This window comes from Panthera uncia, chromosome D1 (assembly GCF_023721935.1).
Source record: "Panthera uncia isolate 11264 chromosome D1, Puncia_PCG_1.0, whole genome shotgun sequence".
Taxonomy (NCBI): Eukaryota; Metazoa; Chordata; class Mammalia; order Carnivora; family Felidae; genus Panthera; species Panthera uncia.
In genome coordinates this window covers 95710513-95730479 of record NC_064808.1, presented here as the reverse complement: position 1 = coordinate 95730479, position 19967 = coordinate 95710513, and the positions used below count along the sequence as shown (strand labels likewise).

General features: G+C 46.5%; 1 protein-coding gene across 4 annotated transcripts in view; it reads left to right on the top strand.

Annotated features, from left to right (window-relative positions):
- Positions 1-1836: 1836 nt before the first annotated feature.
- The window catches only part of KMT2A (lysine methyltransferase 2A), an 83615-nt gene continuing 65484 nt past the window's right edge, over positions 1837-19967 (top strand). For 2 of the 4 annotated variants that reach the window (XM_049612130.1, XM_049612126.1), the window contains exons 1-2: positions 1837-2329; positions 4419-4517. In XM_049612130.1, the coding sequence (XP_049468087.1) occupies positions 1898-2329; positions 4419-4517 (531 nt within the window). In that variant the 5' untranslated portion in view covers positions 1837-1897. The remainder of the gene's footprint in view (positions 2330-4418; positions 4518-19967) is intronic. The other 2 variants (XM_049612140.1, XM_049612139.1) reach the window with 1 other exon arrangement.

The window sequence follows — 19967 nt, the reverse complement described above, 5'->3', positions numbered from 1 at the left end:
CAGAGTCCTGGGGCTGCCGTTTAAGAGACTCTCCCGCTACTCCCACCCTTTTTGCACCCAGTAAACCAGGCGATGTAACAACGGAATCTGGTTCTGCGTGTGCCCTGTGAGTGTGCGCTTTGCAAACCATCTGGGCTCCATCCTGCGCGGTTGGAACGACGATCGATCCCGGACGAGTTGGGGGAGTTGGAGCTTGCCCGTGTCTCCTCCCTTTCTCTGCTCCCCTCTAGCCCCCACCCGGTCGTTCGCTCAGCACTAACGTTTCGGCGGCGGAGGGACGTAGGTTTTCAGCACCAGGAGGCCGTGGACCTTCTCTGGAGGCGTGCAGTGCACCCTCCAGAGGGCCAGAGCTGATTGCAACCTGCTCACCACGACCCTCCCCCTCCTTCCCAAATTCGCCGCCCCGGGCTGTAATATTACAAGCAGTGTGCGCCGTACCCGTGCGGGAGTCCGGGAAGGCTGCGTGACCTTCCAGCGAACTCCACCTCGGCTGGGGGGATGGAGGCTACCCCGGGGCCTGCAGGCTGTGTGTATCGATCCCCCAGCCTCGGCCAACACAAGTTCTCCCGGCACAAACCCCTCCCTCCCCTCTCCGCTTTCCCAGCCTTGGAGGCTTCTAACGCCCAGCTTGAGGCGCCCTCCCCTCTTTCCCGCAATAAAGTAAACCGGGTGGATATTCATCCCCCGCCCTCGCCCTCCTTCCTTCCCCCTCCCCCCTCAGCCTACTAACCCCGCGCAATGAGCTCGCCGCCGGCGGGCCCCTTCCACCCAGTGTATCATAATGCCCAACGCTCTTCTCCTCCCCCTCTCTTAATCAGAAACGTGCTCGCGAGCCCCCCTCCCTCTGCATGCATACATTAGGGTCTGCTTTGCATGCAGCGGCAGGCAGAGAACTGAGGAAGAAGGGGCGGGGGCGCTTTTGCCCGCCTCTTCCCTCCAGGCCCCGTTAGCCATCCAGCTTCAGCTTCGTTGTAACACCGCCTCGTTAGCGGAGCACGCCGTGGCCCAATGCCCGGGCTGGAGAAACACGACCCAACTCTCTGCAGAAGGGCACGAGAGACAGAGGTTCCAAAGCCCCGAGTGCGAGGAGGTGGCGGGAGACCTGCCCCTCGATGTGTGCATTTTGGAGAGAGCTCCAGCGTGAAAATGGGAGGGGCCCTCTCTCTCTCTCTCTCTCTTTTTTTTTTTTTAATTTTTAAAGCGCGTTCATTGAGGGCCTTTCTATTCTGCATGTAGTAAACTGGGCAACGCTTCCGTTTTGCATATGGTACAATAAGGGCTCTTTTATCCTAGAAGCGTTAAATGAGGGCTAACCCATCTTGTCTCCGTGCCTCGAGGCAGAGCAGGAGGCTCACTCGTCCCCGACCCGGCAGCCGCGCTATACTGGAAGCTGCTCTCCCGGGCGGTTCGATTCCCAGCGCATCCCGGGAACGTGTGTAAGCGGCCTCTCGGCTCTCGAGGCTGCAGGCGGCCGGGCTCCCTCCGCCTCCATCCTCCCTGTAGTCCTCGCCCCCTCCCCCTCTCCCCGGAACCCGCGCTCCGCGTCGGGCTCCTGGGCTTCCTTCCCCCCTCCTTTTCCCCAGCAATGCCGCTCCCGGAGGGCGGGGCATGCACTTATCCAGGTTGCGGGGCGGACGGGCGGGCGGGCGGCGGCGGCCCGGGCCTCGGCCTGGCGTAGCCGCGGCCCGGCGTCTGGAGCGTAGGCCCGAGCCCGCTATACAGATTGCGGGGCGGGCGGGCGCGGCCCGGCGCTCTGCATAGCGGCCGGCTGGGTGCAGGCCGCCGGGCGGCGCCGAGCGGCTCAGGCAGGTTCCGGGGCCCTCGGCCCCCCCCTCCGCCTCCCCGCCCCCCTGTGTTGTCGCCTCTCCCTCTCGCTGCTTCACTTCACGGGGCGAACATGGCGCACAGCTGTCGGTGGCGCTTCCCCGCCCGACCCGGGACCACCGGGGGCGGCGGCGGCGGGGGGCGCCGGGGCCTGGGGGGCGCCCCGCGGCAACGCGTCCCGGCCCTGCTGCTTCCCCCCGGGCCCCCGGTCGGCGGCGGCGGCCCCGGGGCGCCCCCCTCCCCCCCGGCTGTGGCGGCCGCGGCGGCGGCGGCGGGAAGCAGCGGGGCTGGGGTTCCAGGGGGAGCGGCCGCCGCCTCAGCAGCCTCTTCGTCGTCCGCCTCGTCTTCGTCTTCGTCATCGTCCTCAGCCTCCTCTGGGCCGGCCCTGCTCCGGGTGGGCCCGGGCTTCGACGCGGCGCTGCAGGTCTCGGCCGCCATCGGCACCAACCTGCGCCGGTTCCGGGCCGTGTTTGGGGAGAGCGGCGGGGGAGGCGGCAGCGGAGAGGTAAGGGGGCGAGGAACCCCCAGGCCCGGGGTCTCGACCCTCTGCGGAGCCCCCCTCCCCTCCCCCATCCGGGATTGTGGAGCATCCCAATTCCGGGACCCTCCTGGGGTCCCTGACCCGGGGCAAACGGCCCTCCCATCTTGGGACCCCCCCCCCATACATGGGTGCAGACCCTTAGGCGCCCCCACCCCGGGGTTTGGACCCATCCGGCTGAGGGCGTTTGCCCCCCGCCTCCTTCCCCTGACCCTTCCCCAAATCCCTTGGCACAGACCCCTCGCCGGGGTTTCCCATCCCGGGACTGAACCCCTCCTCCCTTTCACAGATTACCTCATCCGAGCAAGATTCCTCCCTCCCTCCCTCCTAGAGACCTGATCCCGCCACATCCCCGCCTCCCTCTCTGGGCAGATGTTTTACTCTTGGGGCAGTTTTCCTCTTGGGCATCTCTCGGGTGATGGCCTCATCCAGGGCCACGTTCTTCTCCTACCCCTTGGGGACCGATGTCTCTTGCAGCACCTTGCTTCCGAAAACCTGATGAACCCTCGCCCCATCCCCGGGCCAGGTCCCTGCACTACCAGCCACTCCCCCTTCCTTCACCTCCACCCTCCACCCCCCACCCCGTGCAGAGAGATCCTCCCTCCTCCTTCCCTACCCCGCCAGGAAGAATCTACTTGCCTCTTCACCTTGCCTCCCTTCACCTCCTTTCCCGCTGAAGATAACGGTGATCTCCTCGACCAGCAGTCTGTTTCCCCCATCTTACAGAGCTACAGTTTCTAGCCTATTGGTAGCAGGGAATTACTCTACCTTCACTCCACCCTTTCCCTCCTTTAGAATGAAGGATTGGTGGCATCTTTGAGAGGAAAACAGTCCACTGTCCCCTAGGCTCAGAGAGGAGCCGCTTTCCACCGTTCCCCCTGGAGAGGAGGCAGGCTTTCCCTCCAGCTCTGGGGAAGGGGGCCCCTGTGAGGGGAGGTGTTTGTGGGGGGACTTGGGCAGCATCCTCCCAGGGGAAGCAGCTGCTCTCCTACCCCACCCACTGCGCCTGAGAGCACGCAGTCTCCAGCCCTAGCTCCCTCCCGCCCTTCTCCTTTTCTCCGTCATTTCACTATTGATCCACCTTTTCCTAGGCCAATCCTGGGGCTTGGAAGGGGTGGGGGAAGCAGGGTTGGGGTGAGGAGAGTAGATAAGGGACAGTTTTACTTTATTATGCTTCTGGTGGTGGTTGCTTTTGGTTGGGGGAAAGAGGGGGGCCATGAAGCAAAGTTATTCCTTAGAAGGAGGAGTTAGGGTTATCTCTCTGATTCTTATAGGGGGACCCAAGGTGGATGAAGGCTCAAGAGTTTTGCCCCTTCCCCATTAGTACTGGGGCAGGAATGGGGATGCCTTGATCAGCGTTACTCAGCCCCCTTCAGCAAAAAGGAAAGTTGCCCTGGGAAGGGAAGTTGAGTTCAGGTTCAGCCAGTGGCGTTGCGTATTTGTTTTCCATTGGATGCAGAAGGGGGAGTTTGAATTGTAGGGGAGGGGGGATGAGATGGGGGATGCTAGGAGGAGGAAGAGCAGCTGCTAGGGGCTGAAGCGAAGGGGGGGGGGGTAGGGGGTTGCTGCTCTGGAGTGCTCTTGATTGAAACAGAAAGGGAAAGATAACAACCAGCCGTTTCCTGCGTGCTCTGCTGTTGGTCCCGGGCAAACCCCTTGTCCCCTATTGTGCCCTGCACCCCTTTAGATATACGGAAAGATCCTGGGAAGAAGGGGAGGGAGAAGATCCCAGAGACCCTGGCCCCTCCTTTCAAGGAGCTGGCATTTTTTAGTTGTTAGTCTTCCTGCCTCCTTTTAAAAATCGTTTCTAAGGCAGCCTGATCAGGAGACTGACAACAGCCCGCCTTCTGACAGAGCAAGGAGGACATGATGGGGGCGTGTTCCTTGCTATGTAGCTAGCCGCAGCGTCCCTTTTCCCTGCCTCTCTCCGCTCTGTCTCCACCTCCTTTTCCCAGCCTTCAGAAGGCAGCTGCAGTCAGCAGGGTTGTTTGAGACTATTTATTGGTTGCTGTAGATTATTATTTTTTTTTGAAAGGCCAATTCTGTATTTTTTAAGCTAACAACACAGATCCCATGTAGTTGGAGAACCAAAGGCCTCATACATGACAAAAAGACTGAACCGTTCAGGTTACTTGCATGGAGTTGGTGCTTAAATGTGAGTTGATTTTGCTTTTTTAAAAGATACGGCAGCAAAAAAAAAAAAAAAAAAAAAAAAAAAAAGACTTACTGACATTTCATTTACCTGCTTATTTTCAAAATTGAGACTTGCCTGGTTATATGTAGAATTTTAGCCCCATGTATATTTGAGTATGATAAGAAAGTCTCTATTAGGAGAAGTTAGTCTATTTTAAAGGGATCTTGAGACGTATTTTCTCCTTGTGTAGCATGCTTATGTATTTTGTATTGAGGGACCAAGTGTTCACATTCCAAATGTTATCACCTATTCAAAAGCAAAGTTTTATGCTGACAGCTTCCAATCGTAGCTTTTCAAGAGACTGGTTAGAAAGAGAACCACCTGGATTCAGGGACCTAATGTCTGGGCACCAGAATATTTTATCTGTTGGTCTTTGACAAATCACTTTTAAAGTTTTAATCAGGTGCTAACACTTCCTTATCCACTGGCATTATTTTGCTTAGCAGTAGTGTGTAGTGTAAAGCCTGTTAAGGAATTGCAGTTACTTCAAATAAGATCATATTAGTACGTTTTTTTTTTTTTTCTTTAAAACTTTTGCCTGAACAGTTGTTGCTACTTGACAATGAGAAGAGTGGTTGACTCCTTATATTAAATTTCAGTATTTTTTCTGAATTGGGTTTGAATGAGCTGTTGTTCCATTGGTAGGCTTTTTATGTGGTAGTTAGAGGCAATCTAAGATGTATACGGGTTGATGGTATGTGTTGATTAGTACTAACCCATAGTACGGTTCAGTACTAAACCGTAGTGATTGGGTCCTTTGACCTGGTAGTTTTCAGTGTAGAAACCAAGCGTTTTGTTACAGAGTCTCACAAATCAATGATAAGATTCCAGAGGGGAAGTTCAGGGTTCCCCTGGGCTGACATAGAATTCTAAAGATTGTTTCTCAGAATTCACTCACAGATCTGTATCAAGCCTTGTCTGGATTCATGAAGAAATGGTTTTGTGACCTAAAATGAGGCTAGCCTCTTGAAATTCTGGTTTGCTTTAAGTGAATGATGACAATAACTTGTCTATAACAAAATGTAAGCTGATACTTACACAGCTAGTAAGTTCAGGTGGTTGAAAGGTGATAGAACTTCCAGATCACTTCCCTGTTTAAACTCCTTTAGCCATGGAGACTTGTCCTTCACTGCCACAGGTCCGTAACTTCCCTTGTACTGAATATCTCTGGGTAACGACTACGTGTAACAGTTCTTCATGACCAACTTCTGTCAGAACGGGATTATTTTAAGCAAATATTTAGGTGTTGCTGGTCTCCTCTGTTTCGGCTTTTTGTCTGACAATCAGGAAGCCGAATTTAAGTTTGACTTAACTGAGCACAGTAAGAAATCACAGAGGTCTGCTTCTTCGTCTCCCTTTCCCCTCCACACTGTCCCACTTTTCTGAGGATTGTCTCAGGTCCTGTTAATGCCACCATACGGTGCCATCTCAATAAACATGGCACAGCATCTTCTCTGTCGACTCGAATTTGAGCTGTTTTTAATAGAAACCCCAGAAATGGTTTATATATCAGCAGCTAGTCTTCGGTTATTACTTTCACAGTCCACTTACCTTCTTCCTTAACCACCTCATAAAATGTTAAAGGCAGAATTTCCCTTGCGATCGTAACATGGCACATTTTAAGTAGATCTAAGTGGAAATTGAATGATAGCATTGGTTGATCTTTGTTTTCATTCGAAATGGCAGTTTAGTTGAGGTGGACCAAGGCACGCTCTTGGGTTGGGCCTAGAAAAGATGATGTTCCTGTAGGCCAAGGGCAGTTGGAGAGTGATTTTGTTTTTTGTTTTGGATGTTCACTGGGCATGTGTACCAAGAGGGGGAGTTGTTCCTTCATCACCTTCACAGCTAATCCTGAGCTTGACAGAAAGAAAGTGAAGCAGAGAACACAAGCGGAGCAGAAGAAGCCTCAGCATGGAAGTCAGCGGACAAGGGCTCTCCCCGCCCTCATCTCTCATTGACCAGTGATGGGACCTTGGGCAGTTCACTTTTAACCTTACATATCTGATCTGTACAATGAAAAGGTTGGGCTAAATATTAGCTCATGAATCTTTTCTGCTCCAGTATTCTGATTCGTTTCTATTCTATTATTTTTGGGGGGCCGGGTCAGAACTTTGTATTCTGAGTTTATTTAAAGAGTCAAGAGTCGGTGAGCCTACTTGGTAATTTTTAATGTTAGTCCGTTTGCCCAGTTAACCGGTGTTATCATTGGGAAGAGAAATTCCAGCTTAGTGGGAAAGTTTTCATTGTATGAAGATAGAAGGACTTACCTGTATGGGAGAAGCTCTTTGCTGAAATTGACCAATTTCATTTATAGACAGTTGGAGATCAGATTTTAAATACAAGTCATTGTCTTGTGTTTAGAGGCCCTCTCGTTTGGCTGACTTTTGTTTCAGGTTTTCAGTGTTGTGGATTCCGGACTGCAAAAGGGAAGTATTTCAGTCCAGGTGGTGTATTCCTTTAGGTGGGACAGCTTTTATTTTTTATTTATTTTTTTATTTTTTTAATTTTTTTTTCAACGTTTTTTTATTTATTTTTGGGACAGAGAGAGACAGAGCATGAACGGGGGAGGGGCAGAGAGAGAGGGAGACACAGAATCGGAAACAGGCTCCAGGCTCCGAGCCATCAGCCCAGAGCCCGACGCGGGGCTCGAACTCATGGACCGTGAGATCGTGACCTGGCTGAAGTCGGACGCTTAACCGACTGCGCCACCCAGGCGCCCCAAGCGACAGCTTTTAAATGAGAAGAAAACTTCTGTGCGCTAACGAATATATGCATCCAGAGTGACAGTACCTACGTTGCCCGGAGTAGCTGTTACTAAGCTGTGAAATGTAGGACTTTGGTTTATACTGAGCATCAGAAAGGCAGTCTTGAGAACTTTTCTTCATTCTCACTGAAAAGCATATGACATGTGCCAGTCTTTTCCTTCCATTTAATATTCTGAAGGCACAGTTCTTCCCCTTTAGTGAATCATCATTCACAAAATAGTGATTTGCCTCCTGACTGGAAGTGGAGAAGAGAAAATACTCCCATCTTGACTCACTTTCCATCTCTTTGCTCACCTTGGAGCTGTCCCTCCGTGGAGCATCTGTGCAGACTCCCGACTCCGCGAGTTGCCTTCCTTGCCCCGCCTTCCTTGCCCCCGTAGCTGGGGGCGGGGGAGGGGGCAACGGTGCCTTGCCTGCTCGGTGCCTTGCTTGCTCGGTGCCTTGCTTGCTCGGAGGCAGAACAGACTCTTCTCTCTCTTTTGGAGACTCACTGTTTTAATTGTAGGTCTCCTAATTAAGATCTCTTTGTGCCTGCCCACATTCCACTAGTGTTGGCACAGAACTTCAGTTTCCTTCTAGCACTTAACTTGAAGGCCTTTGGTAGGGCCTTTTGTGAATATCTTGTCTTTCCATTTTTCCTCTGCCAAGGTGGAGAGCCCAGTGGCATAGACCTTTGAGAAAGGGGGAAGCTATGTGACTGTCACTACTTGGGGAGGAATTTATTCTAGGATTGCTGGGATGGGAACTTCTTTTGTTTGCACATGTTATTTCCAGGGATTAAGAAAGGTTACATTACTAGTGAGTCTGACATAACATACCTGTACTTTCTAAATCCTATTTTTAACCCCATGGGCCCTAGCGGAAAGAGGAAGCCTGAAGAGCTCACTGTTAGAAAAAAGTATTTGTGTGGGTCTTACCTAGTTTGGTCTAAAGTTTGATAAATACAACTTTATCATGGAGTAAATCACACACACTCGGGATTTGTGTGGACCGGTAGGTTGTGAAGATAATCATATGAAGTTATTGATCTGCTCCTAAACTGTATCAGATTGTAAAACGCAGACTGAATGAACATTAACTTTCAGGTTTGAATGAACTTTTTTCATTAGCAAAGACTTCAGGAGGTTCTAGAAATTATTGCGTTAATGAAGAATACTCTTGTAGGTTCCAGTATTTCTTGAGAAGTTCAGGAATTGGCTAGGCTTCTAGAGTAGTTTCAGAGTAAAGTCAAATATTGGAAAATGTCATTTCACTTCACTTTCCATCATCATATCACTGCTCTAAATGCAGCCTGGCCTTTAATGGATCTCAATGTGGCATGTGAGAGGAAATGGAGTCTTTATTAGGAAAAAGGAATCTTAAATCCTTCACCTGGACCCAGATGGTTTCATTGATCACATCAGTATGGGGCAGGCAGACAAAGGGCTACTTTTTTTGTTGTTATTGTCATTTCATTGGTTGTGAAGAAGGCCTGAAAGAAGGAAGTACAGGATCTTTATGGCATGCATTAAATAAAGCTGGAGGCCTGCGCTCTTATACCTGAGTGGGTGGTTTTATGGCCTAATTCTCTAATTGCTGGCATTTATGACGGTGTGGATGCTACTGGCCCTGTGGCCGAGGCGGATTATATTGGGAATAGGGAGAGAAAAGGGGTCCTTTTGTTAGCCTTTTCATTTTCCCCCTCAATAAGATCTCTGAGAAAGCCCCGAGGAAATACACAGACACTTGAACAGAGGGAATGACATCCCATAAAATGGTTCTTTATGTTTTTAAAAAGGATGAGCTGCTTTTCTTGACCTATCCAGAGAAATCCATACCACCACTGTTAAATATTTCAATGAGCTTTGTACCTTGTCAGGTTACACACCAGGGGAAGCCGACCATGAGGCTACACTGCCAGACGCTTGCTTTCAAAGACTAAGATATTTGAAAGACGGGTTTGGTCGTGTGATTTGTAGTTGTTTGGGACGATAGAAGTCCTCTGGTAGGATTAGTACGAAACTTCTTAGAGGCCACACTTGGCTAAACTTTTTAGATGCCGGACATATTTAATGAGCCTTAGTTTTAAGGAAATAAAGACATAAATGTAAGAGTTAGTTGGCAGTTTTCTGTACTGGGTATGAAAATTCCCCTTCCTTTGAAATGAGTAGTTGTTTTTCTATTTGACAAATAGACCGAAGGGATTTCCCCCAGAAAACTTACCTTTAATTATCACTGCAGCAGTGCTCTGTGTCCTACCAGTGGGTTGGATCTATCCCGCTGGCATTTAGCTCTAGAGTTGGGAGTCTCTCTCATATGTTTTATCTGTTTTCTTGCATTTTTGGTTTTGTTTGGTTGGAATGTTTGGGCATAGATGGTTTGATGTCTTTGAGCTGTATGAGCGATGAACCTTTCAAACATGGGGACTGTTTTAGGGAGGTCCAACCCTTCCGATCTGTGCTTTGCTGAAGCACCATTGTTTCATTCTCCTTTTACAGCATCAAAGTAACTGTGGCTTTCTGTCTTGAATTAGGAGAGTAATATTACTGCTGAGGAGTGTGGTTGGAGTACAGTTTTTTCACCAAGCCCTCCTCTGTACTATCTCAGCTCTGAAAAACTGGGGGAAGTTAATCACAAATGTCTCTGTAATAAATATCTACACCTAGAGGAACAAATACGTACACATGTGTATATTCAACTTCTGTCCATCCATGAGTATTGAATAATTTTTAGATCAAACGCAAACATACAACAGTGTTCCTAGATGATTGCCTTTAATTATAAGCAGTAAAACCATGTGGATAACATCTCTTTAAGCTTGGTTAATGAGGAAATCCTTTTGTAATCTCTCCGGCTAGGATTTTTTATTTGTGCGTATATAAATACCTTTATAAAGGATGGGGAGAATCTCATTATCTAATCTGTAATAGTGTGAGATAGTATAGCACAGTAATTAAGAGCTGTTAAGACCATGGGCTCTGAATTTAGACTGCCTGGGTTCAAATCTTGGCTGCACCGGTCTATTGGCTGAATGACCTTGGAAAAGTTTCTTAACCTCTCCATGCTTCAGTGTCTTCATTTGTAAATTAGCAGTAATCAAGCTTCTTAAAATTATTGTGAGGCTTAATTGAAATTATGCATGCAAAGTACTCAGCAATTTGCCTGGCACATAGAAATCCCTAATTATTATTAGGACTCAAAGTCCACGAAAGTCCATGAGGGCTGTCATCTTTTTTTTTTCTGCCGAGATAACTGGGTTTTATTACTCTGATGTCTGCGTGTATATGTGTGCACATACGTACCTATTTGAGGGCTGTATAATCTTGATTTTAGAATGTTCTTGATTTGGGTCCCCGTGTCAAGTTCATTAACAAGCTAGGTGTAACCAGATTGAAGGCCAGCCACACACATCTTGGCAACAGTGGGTACCGTCGGTGTCCAAGTAGCACATAATTAGAGATAAGGCAAAAAAGGGAGGAGAAAGAACAAGACAGTAAATAGGCAGGTAGGATACTGAGGAATTCAGTGCCTCGGTGAGTTGCATAGTTATCAGGCCAAGGCACCTTTGTGGGAGTTGCTACTTTTTGTCCCTGTAACTAGTGTCCTTTACCTTTTTATGAATGACTATGAGTACTTGGGTATCCCCTGCCATGATTCTGAGGCTCTTCAGGGTCCCCAGGTTCAGCTCCATTCGTCTATACTTGGTAACTCGTTGACATTTGCTCTCAAGTTTCAGCGTGGGGAGAATTAAGTGTTGGTCTACAGAGATCAACGCGATTAATAATTTAATTATAGAATAAATGCTGAGTTGTAGGTTACCATACTGGGGCTTGGAACTTAGCTTGAGAAATACAAAATAATCACGAGTAGAATAATCAGAACCAGATTAAAGTTTAAGAATAACTAGTAGAGGGTAGTATGCTTAAGGAGGAAGCATACAGTACTCCTTACCTCTTAAAAAAAGGTTTGCTGAGGGGGCGCCTGGGCGGCTCAGTCGGTTGAGCCTCCGCCTCCGGCTCAGGTCACGATCCCACGGTTGTGGGTTCGAGCCCCGTGTCGGGCTCTGTGCTGACAGTGCGGAGCCTGGAGCCTGCTTGGAATTCTGTGTCTCCCTCTCTCTCTGCCCGTCCCCCGTTCATGCTCTGTCTCTCTCTCTCTCCCCTTCAAAAATAAATAAACACATTAAAAAAAATTAACAACAACAAAAAAAGGTTTGCTGAAATACCGAGTACACCCCATCGTCTACAGCTGGAGAAACTGAAGCACAGACAAGCTAAATGGTTTCCCGAAATCATATGGCGAGGAAGCAACAGAGCTAGAATTCACATGTAAACCTGTGTCCATCGGAAGGCTCAGTCGTGCTCCCTCTGTTGCTGGCGTCACCTCTTTGCTCTCCGTACCCCGTCCAGTTAGTTTCGTGAGGCTTGTCCGTGATACTGTTGCGGCGTTTCCTTAATCTGTCCCCGCCGTTCTGTTTTTACCATCCTACTTTACATTTCCATTACCTTTGCGTGGATTATTACCATCATCTCGTAGCTGGTCTCCCTGCCTTCCTTTTCACTATAGGCAGCGTTGCCAGTGGTTTTCTTAAATATACATCTGATTATGTCACTTTATTCCTAAAACCCTTTGCCTCCTCGCTGAATATAAAATAAGATTTAAAATTCTCAGTCCTTTATGGCCTACATTTCTACGTTTTCAACATTATCTCCCGAAACACACATTCTCACTTCTATGCTTCGACCGTGTTGAGATGTTCTCTGTGGTCTGTCTGCACTTGCCTTTATACCTTTGCTAACGCTTCTCTTTTGCCTTAAAGTCTTTCCCGTCTTGCCCTGCCTCTGGCTTATTTTTCTTCCACGGCTCAGATCCCCAGATCCCACCTCTTCCAAGAAGCTTTGACAAATGTCACTACTAGTGGAAAGTCAACTTCTCCTTTCCTCTTTTCTTACTGTACTTAATAATACCACCCTTAAAGAATTTACTCCAGGTTGCTTTATGTTGTAAATACTTTTGATTGTGTCCGTCTTTCGCCCGCTAGACTGTGATTTGCTTAAGACTTGACCATTTCCAAGTCACCGATTAGGTTTTGTATTGTTTATCGTGGTGACTTTCCATATAGAAGGTGGTCAGTGAATGTCTGTTGAATTGAAAATTTGGTACACACACAACTTTTAGGAATACTTTGCCAGGACAGTATGACATAAGCTATTACATTGTACAAGACTTATTAATAAGCAGGATAATTGTGAGTAATTTTTTCAAAATAGGAAGCTAACTTAAGTGTGGCAGAGGAACGTTGAAGAGCCATCGAAGATCATTTCTGTAAAAGTACCAGGTGGGGGGTGCCTGGGTGGCTCAGTCGGTTGAGCCTCTGACTTCGGCTCAGGTCGTGATCTCGTGGTTTATGGGTTCGAGCCCCACGTCGGGCTCTGTGCTGACAGCTCAGAGCCTGGAGCCTGCTTTGGATTCTGTGTCTCCCTCTCTCTTCCCCTCCCCCCTCATGCTCTGTCCCTTTCTCTCCTTCAAAAATAAACATCAAAAAAAATTAAAAAAAAAAAAAAGTACCAGGTGGGGCTTTACAAGTGATGTTGAGCTATCCTGACATGATGCCGTCATCTTTTGTATAGATAATGCCAGTGCTGACCATCCCCTCACTTGAGTGTTGTTTCCGTTTCTAGGTTCCTCAACTTAAAGGGGATGAGGAGACGTTGGAGGCGGTTCTGAGGAGACTCAAAAGATGATTATATGATTGGAAGTCAGTCCTGTGAGGAAAGGTTGGGAGAATGAAAGGTTAAGAGGCAACTTAATAACTCTTCAAAAGTCACGAAAGGGTCTATTATTAGGAATGGTAACCAGTTCTTTTCCAAGTCAGTGGATACTAGAGTAAGAGAAAAATAGGTTTAAACTGAAGCAAAGGGTAGATACGTAAAGAACTCGTTACTAATGACGTTTGTCACTATAGTGACGATGAAAAAGATAACCAGAATAGCTTTATGATCTTCTGTGGAGGTGAATTTTTAAAGTACGGTCCTGCCTGTATATGTATAAGATGACCTCTCAAGCTACCTTCTCATTCTGTGAATCAATAAGTGTATTTTTATTCAGATCTTAGAGGATCTAAATAAATAAATAAAGCATGGATCATGTTTTAGACTTCTTAATGTTCCCCCAGGGGTCCTGGGGCCCTACTGGCTCCCTGAGTATTTGGCTTGAATCGTCAATTTGTGGCAATAATTAACTTTCAGTAGTCAGCTCCAGAGAAATGTCTTTATGCAATGATGTTATAGTGGTTTTATAGGCGAATAAGACTTCAGTAAATGGAGCTAAGAGAGAAATCTTAACATCCAGAGAAACTGGGGAAAACAGTAGGTGCGGTCTCAATATAGGAAACAAGTGTTTGTAGCTTTTATGTCCGTTTTCAGTTGTAGTTTCAAGAGATGTGCTGCAGAATAGCCCTTGGTAAGGTTTCCACTGCTTGTGGGCCTATTCTGAGTGCTTTGTAAATCCTTCCCTGTCTAATACAAGTTTGCTTCATGCGAATGAGGATTACAAAGGCTTCTGACCCTTGGTTTTTGAGGCTGCGTGGAGGGCTTGCATCACTCAGAATGAAACCTTTTTAGATATGTTGGGTTGCAGAAAGCATTTCCTGTACAGTCAGAGTGAAAACTGTGAATTGGGATTATTCATATAGATTACAAGAGTCTGGGCAGAGCCGATATTTACGCCAGCTCTTTTTCCTCCCAATTCTTAGTTCCAAAATGTTCATTGTTTTACTGAAGCTTTAGGACTTTGAATTTAGTCCTGGAATTGTATATAAATTCCTTCTTTTAGGTGAAGTGGTCACGAGATTTATTTAAGGTCATATACATATAATGAGGTTTCTAAGTTGCATATAGTAAATGCTGTCTACTCTTAACCAGACAGTCTCAGTAAATGACTGGAGGTCAAAGACGTAGCTGGCTTCTTGCAGGAATTCTGCAAGGTGGCAAAGTGAGGGCACTTTGGACTCCCTAACTGTAAGATCGGGTGTCACTTAAGAAACTCTGGGAATTGGAAATATAAGAGATTCTTACTTTTTCTGGAACTTTTCATTGCTAGTCCTACAGGTATAAATTCAGAAAGCAAGCAATTATGAACGCAAAGAATAATCCTCATGATTCTTTATTCTACTTGAGAGACTCTAGAGGTGGAGTAATAATAAAAAAAAATACCGGGGACTTTTTTTTTTTTTTTTTTGAATAGGTTAATGCCACAGAATGTAGGCTTCTCAGAATGTGATGGCAAACTTCCAAATATGATGTGGTAGTCAGAGGAGAGTCAGTTGGTTTTTCAAGATACGAAGAACACGAAACTTCCCAGCTCCTATATGGAACATTAATTCCTGAAAAATATTAGGTCAAAATGATGTTGGCTGACTCGGTGGCTTTGTGGTTTTGCCAAGGAGAATGTTGACACTTTTGACATCTAACTTCATGTTGCTCCTTCAGAACACTGACTTTACCGAATGATAAACCCTGTTTACCTTCAGAGAGAAGGAAGTGAAAACCTCGTGTTACTGTAGTTGCTATTGGTCATTCAACAGTGCGTCTATCTTCCCAGAAGGAAGGATGCACCCTGACTTTTGTACCAAGATATGACCAACAAGCTGGAAGAAAAAAGCTGCAGTTTTATGGTAGAAACTTGTAATTGAATGAGCGTATAACTCAGAATGAAGTTAACTACTTAAAGTTGGCATATGGGGGACCCAAACCTCTTGGAATAAAAAGAACCATCTCTGAAAACAATGTTGGTGTTCGTTTGCTTAATTTTTCTAGCCTATTCAGAGGGATCTGGTCATGTTGTGGTACTTTCCTGTTAGAGAAGAAGAAACCCTGTGAATGATGATGATTAACTTCATTTCTACAGTATATCAGGCTTATTTATTTCTTCTGCTTCAGACTTGGAACCTAGGAGTCTGGAAGTATACCTTTCTTGATCAGTTTTGGCTTGGTTTTTTAAGATCCTGCAAAATCATTTGGGACATTGCCAAGAATCTGTCTAGCTTACTATCTGATGTAGTGTGTTCATTTGCTGTGTTTCTTTTCTTCTCTTTTTCTCCTCCTTCCCTTCCCTTCCCTTCCCTTCCCTCCCCTCCCCGCCCCTCCCCTCCCCTCCCCTCCCCTCCCCTCCCCTCCCCTCCCCTCTCCTCTCCTCTCCTCTCCTTTCCTTTCCTTTCCTTAGACCAGTGAGCCACTTTATGAGTACCTCTTTCTGAAGCAGGATGGGTGGAGTTCACCTGCTCATTTGCTTGGCTGTTTTGAGCATCTTTGCTTCTTGCTCTTGTTGACATGGAATGAGGATGAAGGGTGCTACTTCTTTTGTTTTAAGTTTATTTATTTGGAGAGAGAGTGTGCGAGGGGGAAGGAAGGGCAGAAAGAGAGAAAGGGAGAATCCCAAGCAGGCTCCATCCACGCTGTCAGCATGGAGCCTGACGCAGGGCTCAAACTCAAGAACTGCGAGACCATGACCTGAGCTGAAATCAAGAGTCGGACAGTTAAGCAACTGACAGCCACCTAGGCGCCCCAGGGGTGCTACTTCTTTCTTTAATTACAAAGTGGGTAATATTTCTTACGTAGGTGACAGTTGCTAGGTAGAATTGATTAAATATTTGAAAACTGAATTTCATTCTTCTGTGGGTGAAAATTTCACCGACTACCGTTATTGAAGAAGAGTTGGCTTTACACTCTTCAATCCTAGGTGACTCTTACGTTAACATTTCTCAACATCAGGCAGAGATCATACTTAAAACAGTTTGTCTCTTCCTGTCTGTTGTATATGAAAATAACCACTCTTCTCTTTAATGTACCAGTAACCAGAGAGAATTAGGCTTTGGCCATACCTCTGCCAATCTGTTGACAAGACTATGATATTAGTTCAATAACTGCGCACACTTCTTGACTAGCTGGATTTCAGAAACCATCTTGGCTTAGGAGGTTTGTCTGTTAATGTCTTGACTATGCCTGAGTATACTATACTTCTCCCTTCTTGTAGAATCAACCAGCATTATTGCTACATTCCAGTTTTTGGAAATGAGTTACAGATGTCACTATATTTTCTTCTATTATAAATGATGAAAAAGTACTCGCCAAGAGGCTCATCTTCCCCCTAAATGGTATTCATAAATGAAATGTAGCACTCTACACAGTAAGAAATGGAGAGATTGGAAAATCTTATTTGTTTGTTTATTTTTGAGAGAGAGAGAGCACAAGTGGGGCAGAGAAGGAGAGGCTGAGAGAGGAGAGAGTGGCGGGGGGGGAGGGTGATCCCAAATAGGCTCCCAACCGTCAGTGGTCAGTGTGGAGCCCGACGTGGGGCTCGAACTCACAAACTGTGAGATCATGACCTGAGCTGAAATCAGGAGTTGGACACTTAACTGACTGAGCCACCCAGACGCGCCCCTCTAATTCATTTTTCAAAAAACCTCTTTTATGTACCAGACAGATGACCAAGTGTTGGCATTAGCATTGAACAAGTCTCTTCTCCCATGGAACTTGTTATCTGACCTCTTTTTATGGAGCTCTGCTTAAAATATCGCATGAGTGTAAGTACTAAAGTTATAATACTTTGTAAGGTTAACTTTGGAAATTGGCCATTTGAAGGTTGAAACTCCCAAAACTAATATTAACAGAATTGTTTGTGGGAGCAGTTTGAGTAGTAGTCTTCGTTTACTGATTTACTGATTCTTGAATCAGCTATGCCAAGTGTAATATATGGATTGAGGTATTTTACATAGTCTCAAGGTCTTTAATTGTTTTTCCCTTCCTGGTAAAAGGGAACTTAAGTACTACCACATCCTCTGGCACCTTCTACAAAGTACCACTCTGTTCTTGCACTCCGGATTCCATCCCTCTTTTCTACTCAGGGTTGTGTCTGCATTGGCAGTTTTTCTCACCTCTATCTGGACTGGTCTCAAAGCATATAAAACTCTCTCTCTCTCTCTCTTTTTTAAGATCTTATTTATTTATTTGTTTTAAGTAAATTCTATGCCCAACATGAGGCTCCAACTTAACGATGCCAAGATGGAGAGTCGCGTGCTCTAGTGACTGAGCCAGCCCGGCGCCCCTAACTGTCTTAATATAATCCTTATTAAAAAAACAAACAAACAAACCCTTGACCCCCACATGCCTCCTCCAGCAACTACCCCATTCTCTGTTCCCTCTTACAGCAAAACTCCTTGAAGGTGCTGTGTGTCATTGCAGTCTGCACTTCCTCACCTCTCCCTCCTCCTCAGCCACTGCAGCTGGGCTCTTCTCCCCATGCTTCTACTGAAATAGCTCTTATCCAGTCCTCAAGGAGCCCACTCTTGCCAGATTGAATAGATAATTCTTGGTCCTCATCCTGTTAAACCTCTGGGCGGTATTGAATTGGCTGACCACTCCCTTCTTGAAACACTTTTCTTGGATTCTGTAACACTGCACTCACCTCTTTTTTTTTTTTTTTTTTTTTTTTTTTAATGTTTGTTTATTTTTGAGAGAGACAGAGCATGAGCAAGGGGACGGGCAGAGAGAGAGAGAGGGAGACACAGAATCCAAAGCAGGTTCAAGGCTCGGAGCTGTCAGCACAGAGGCCGACACCAGGCTCGAACTCGTGAACCTCCAGATCATGACCTGAGCCGAGGTCGGACGTTTAACGGACTTAGCCACCCAGGCACCCTCACCGGCCCTTTTCTTAACTCACTGGTTGTTTACAGTATCCCATATGGCTTCCCTCCTCTGCTTAACTTTCCTGAATGTTGGGGTCATCCAGGGGGCAAACTTTGGCTACCTTCTCTGTCTACACCCTCTCTTCCAGGCCTCGTCTACATGCCCAAGGACTATTAAATCTTTGTCTCTTATTCTTACTACTTCTTGGAGTCCCAGGGTTATTTGGCATTTCCATTTGGATAATAATAATAATAGAAGTAGTTAGCATTTATTGAATGTTTATTATGGGCCAGGCAGTATTCTGAGTACTTGACATGGATTATGTTACCTAATCTTCTCCACCAATAGGTGGCCTCCATTACTACCAGGCAAGAAGACAGGTGTGCATTGAAGCCCTTGGGGGTGTAATAGATATCTTACACTTAACACAGCCAAAAAGTCTCAGTTTTGTCCTTTTCTGTGTTTTGGAATAACTCAGGACTAAAACTAAAAAGGTACCTTGGATTTCTCTCTCTTATTCATATCCCAAATCACCCATCAGCACATTCTTTCTGTATGACCTCCAAAATGCCCTAAATCCCACTTTTCCTCAACTCTGCCACCCAAACCCCAGACTTCTTATAATCTTTTGGCTGGACTACTCTGTCGTCTCCTTGCTTGCCTTTTCTCCCCCCAACCTTTTTTTAAAAAAAGATTTCATTGTTAAGTAATCTCTACACACAATGTGGGGCTTGAACTCACGACCCTGAAATTAAGAGTCACAGGCTCCACGTACTGAGCCAGCCAGGCACGTCTCCTTGCTTGTGTGCTTATCTCACTGAAGGTCGTTCTTCACACAGCAACTATGTGCTCCAAGTGTAAATTAGTCAAGTCTTATTATTCCCTGTCTTTAAACCTGCCAGTGACTCTCCCCTCACCGTCCATCCCCCCCCACTGCTAGAATAAGTCCAGGTGCCCTGTTGGGGCCATCCAAGCCACACAGGCTCTGGCCTCTTGTCAACTCTGCTTCTCTGGTACCATCTCTTCTCATTCTCACTCATTCTGCTGCAGAGCCATGCTGGCTTTTTCGTCTACCACACATGCGTGCTTATTGCTGTCTCTGGGGCTTTGCACTTCCTATAAAGCAAGAATACTGCCCTGCCTAGATCTTTTATTTTATTAAAAACCATTTTTTACGTTTATTTTTGAGAGAGAGAGACGGTGTGAGCGGGGATGGGGCAGAGAGAGAGAGAGCGAGGGGGACAGAGGACCCAGATAGCAGGCTCTGTGCTGACAGCAGAGAGCCCAATGTGGGGCTCGAACTCATGAACCATGGGATCATGACCTGAGCCCAAGCAGGACGTTTAACCGACTGAGCCACCCAGGTGCCCCTCTACCTAGTTTGTATGTCTGTCTTTTTCTCATCATTTAGGGCTAAACCAGGGTTCAGCAAGTTTTCTTCTGCAAAGGGCCAGATGGTCTCTGTTGTTTAACACTCACTTCTGCTGCCGTAGCGCAAAAATAAAAAAAAATGAATGAGCATGGCCGTGTTCCAATAAAACTTTATTTATGTACACTGAAATTTGAATTCCATATAATTTTCATGTGTACAAAATATTCCTTTTTTATTTTTTAATGATTATTTTTATTTATTTTGAGGGAGGGAGAACGAGAGCAGGAAGGGGAAGGGAGAAAGAGAATCCCAAGCAGGCTCCTCACTGACTGCCCAGAGCCCGACGCAGGGCTTGAACTCATGAACAGCGAGATCATGACCTGAGCCGAAATCAAGAGTCATAGGCTTAACCAACTGAGCTACCCAGGTGCTCCCAAAATATTCTTCTTTGATTTCTTTTCAACCATTTAAAAATATTAAAAACCATTCTTAGCTCATGGACTGAACAAAAACAGGTGGCAGACCAGATTTAGCAAGTGACCCATAGTTTGCCAACCCTTGGTGAAGCATCACTTTAGAGCAGCCTTTCCTGACCCCAGGAAATAACCCC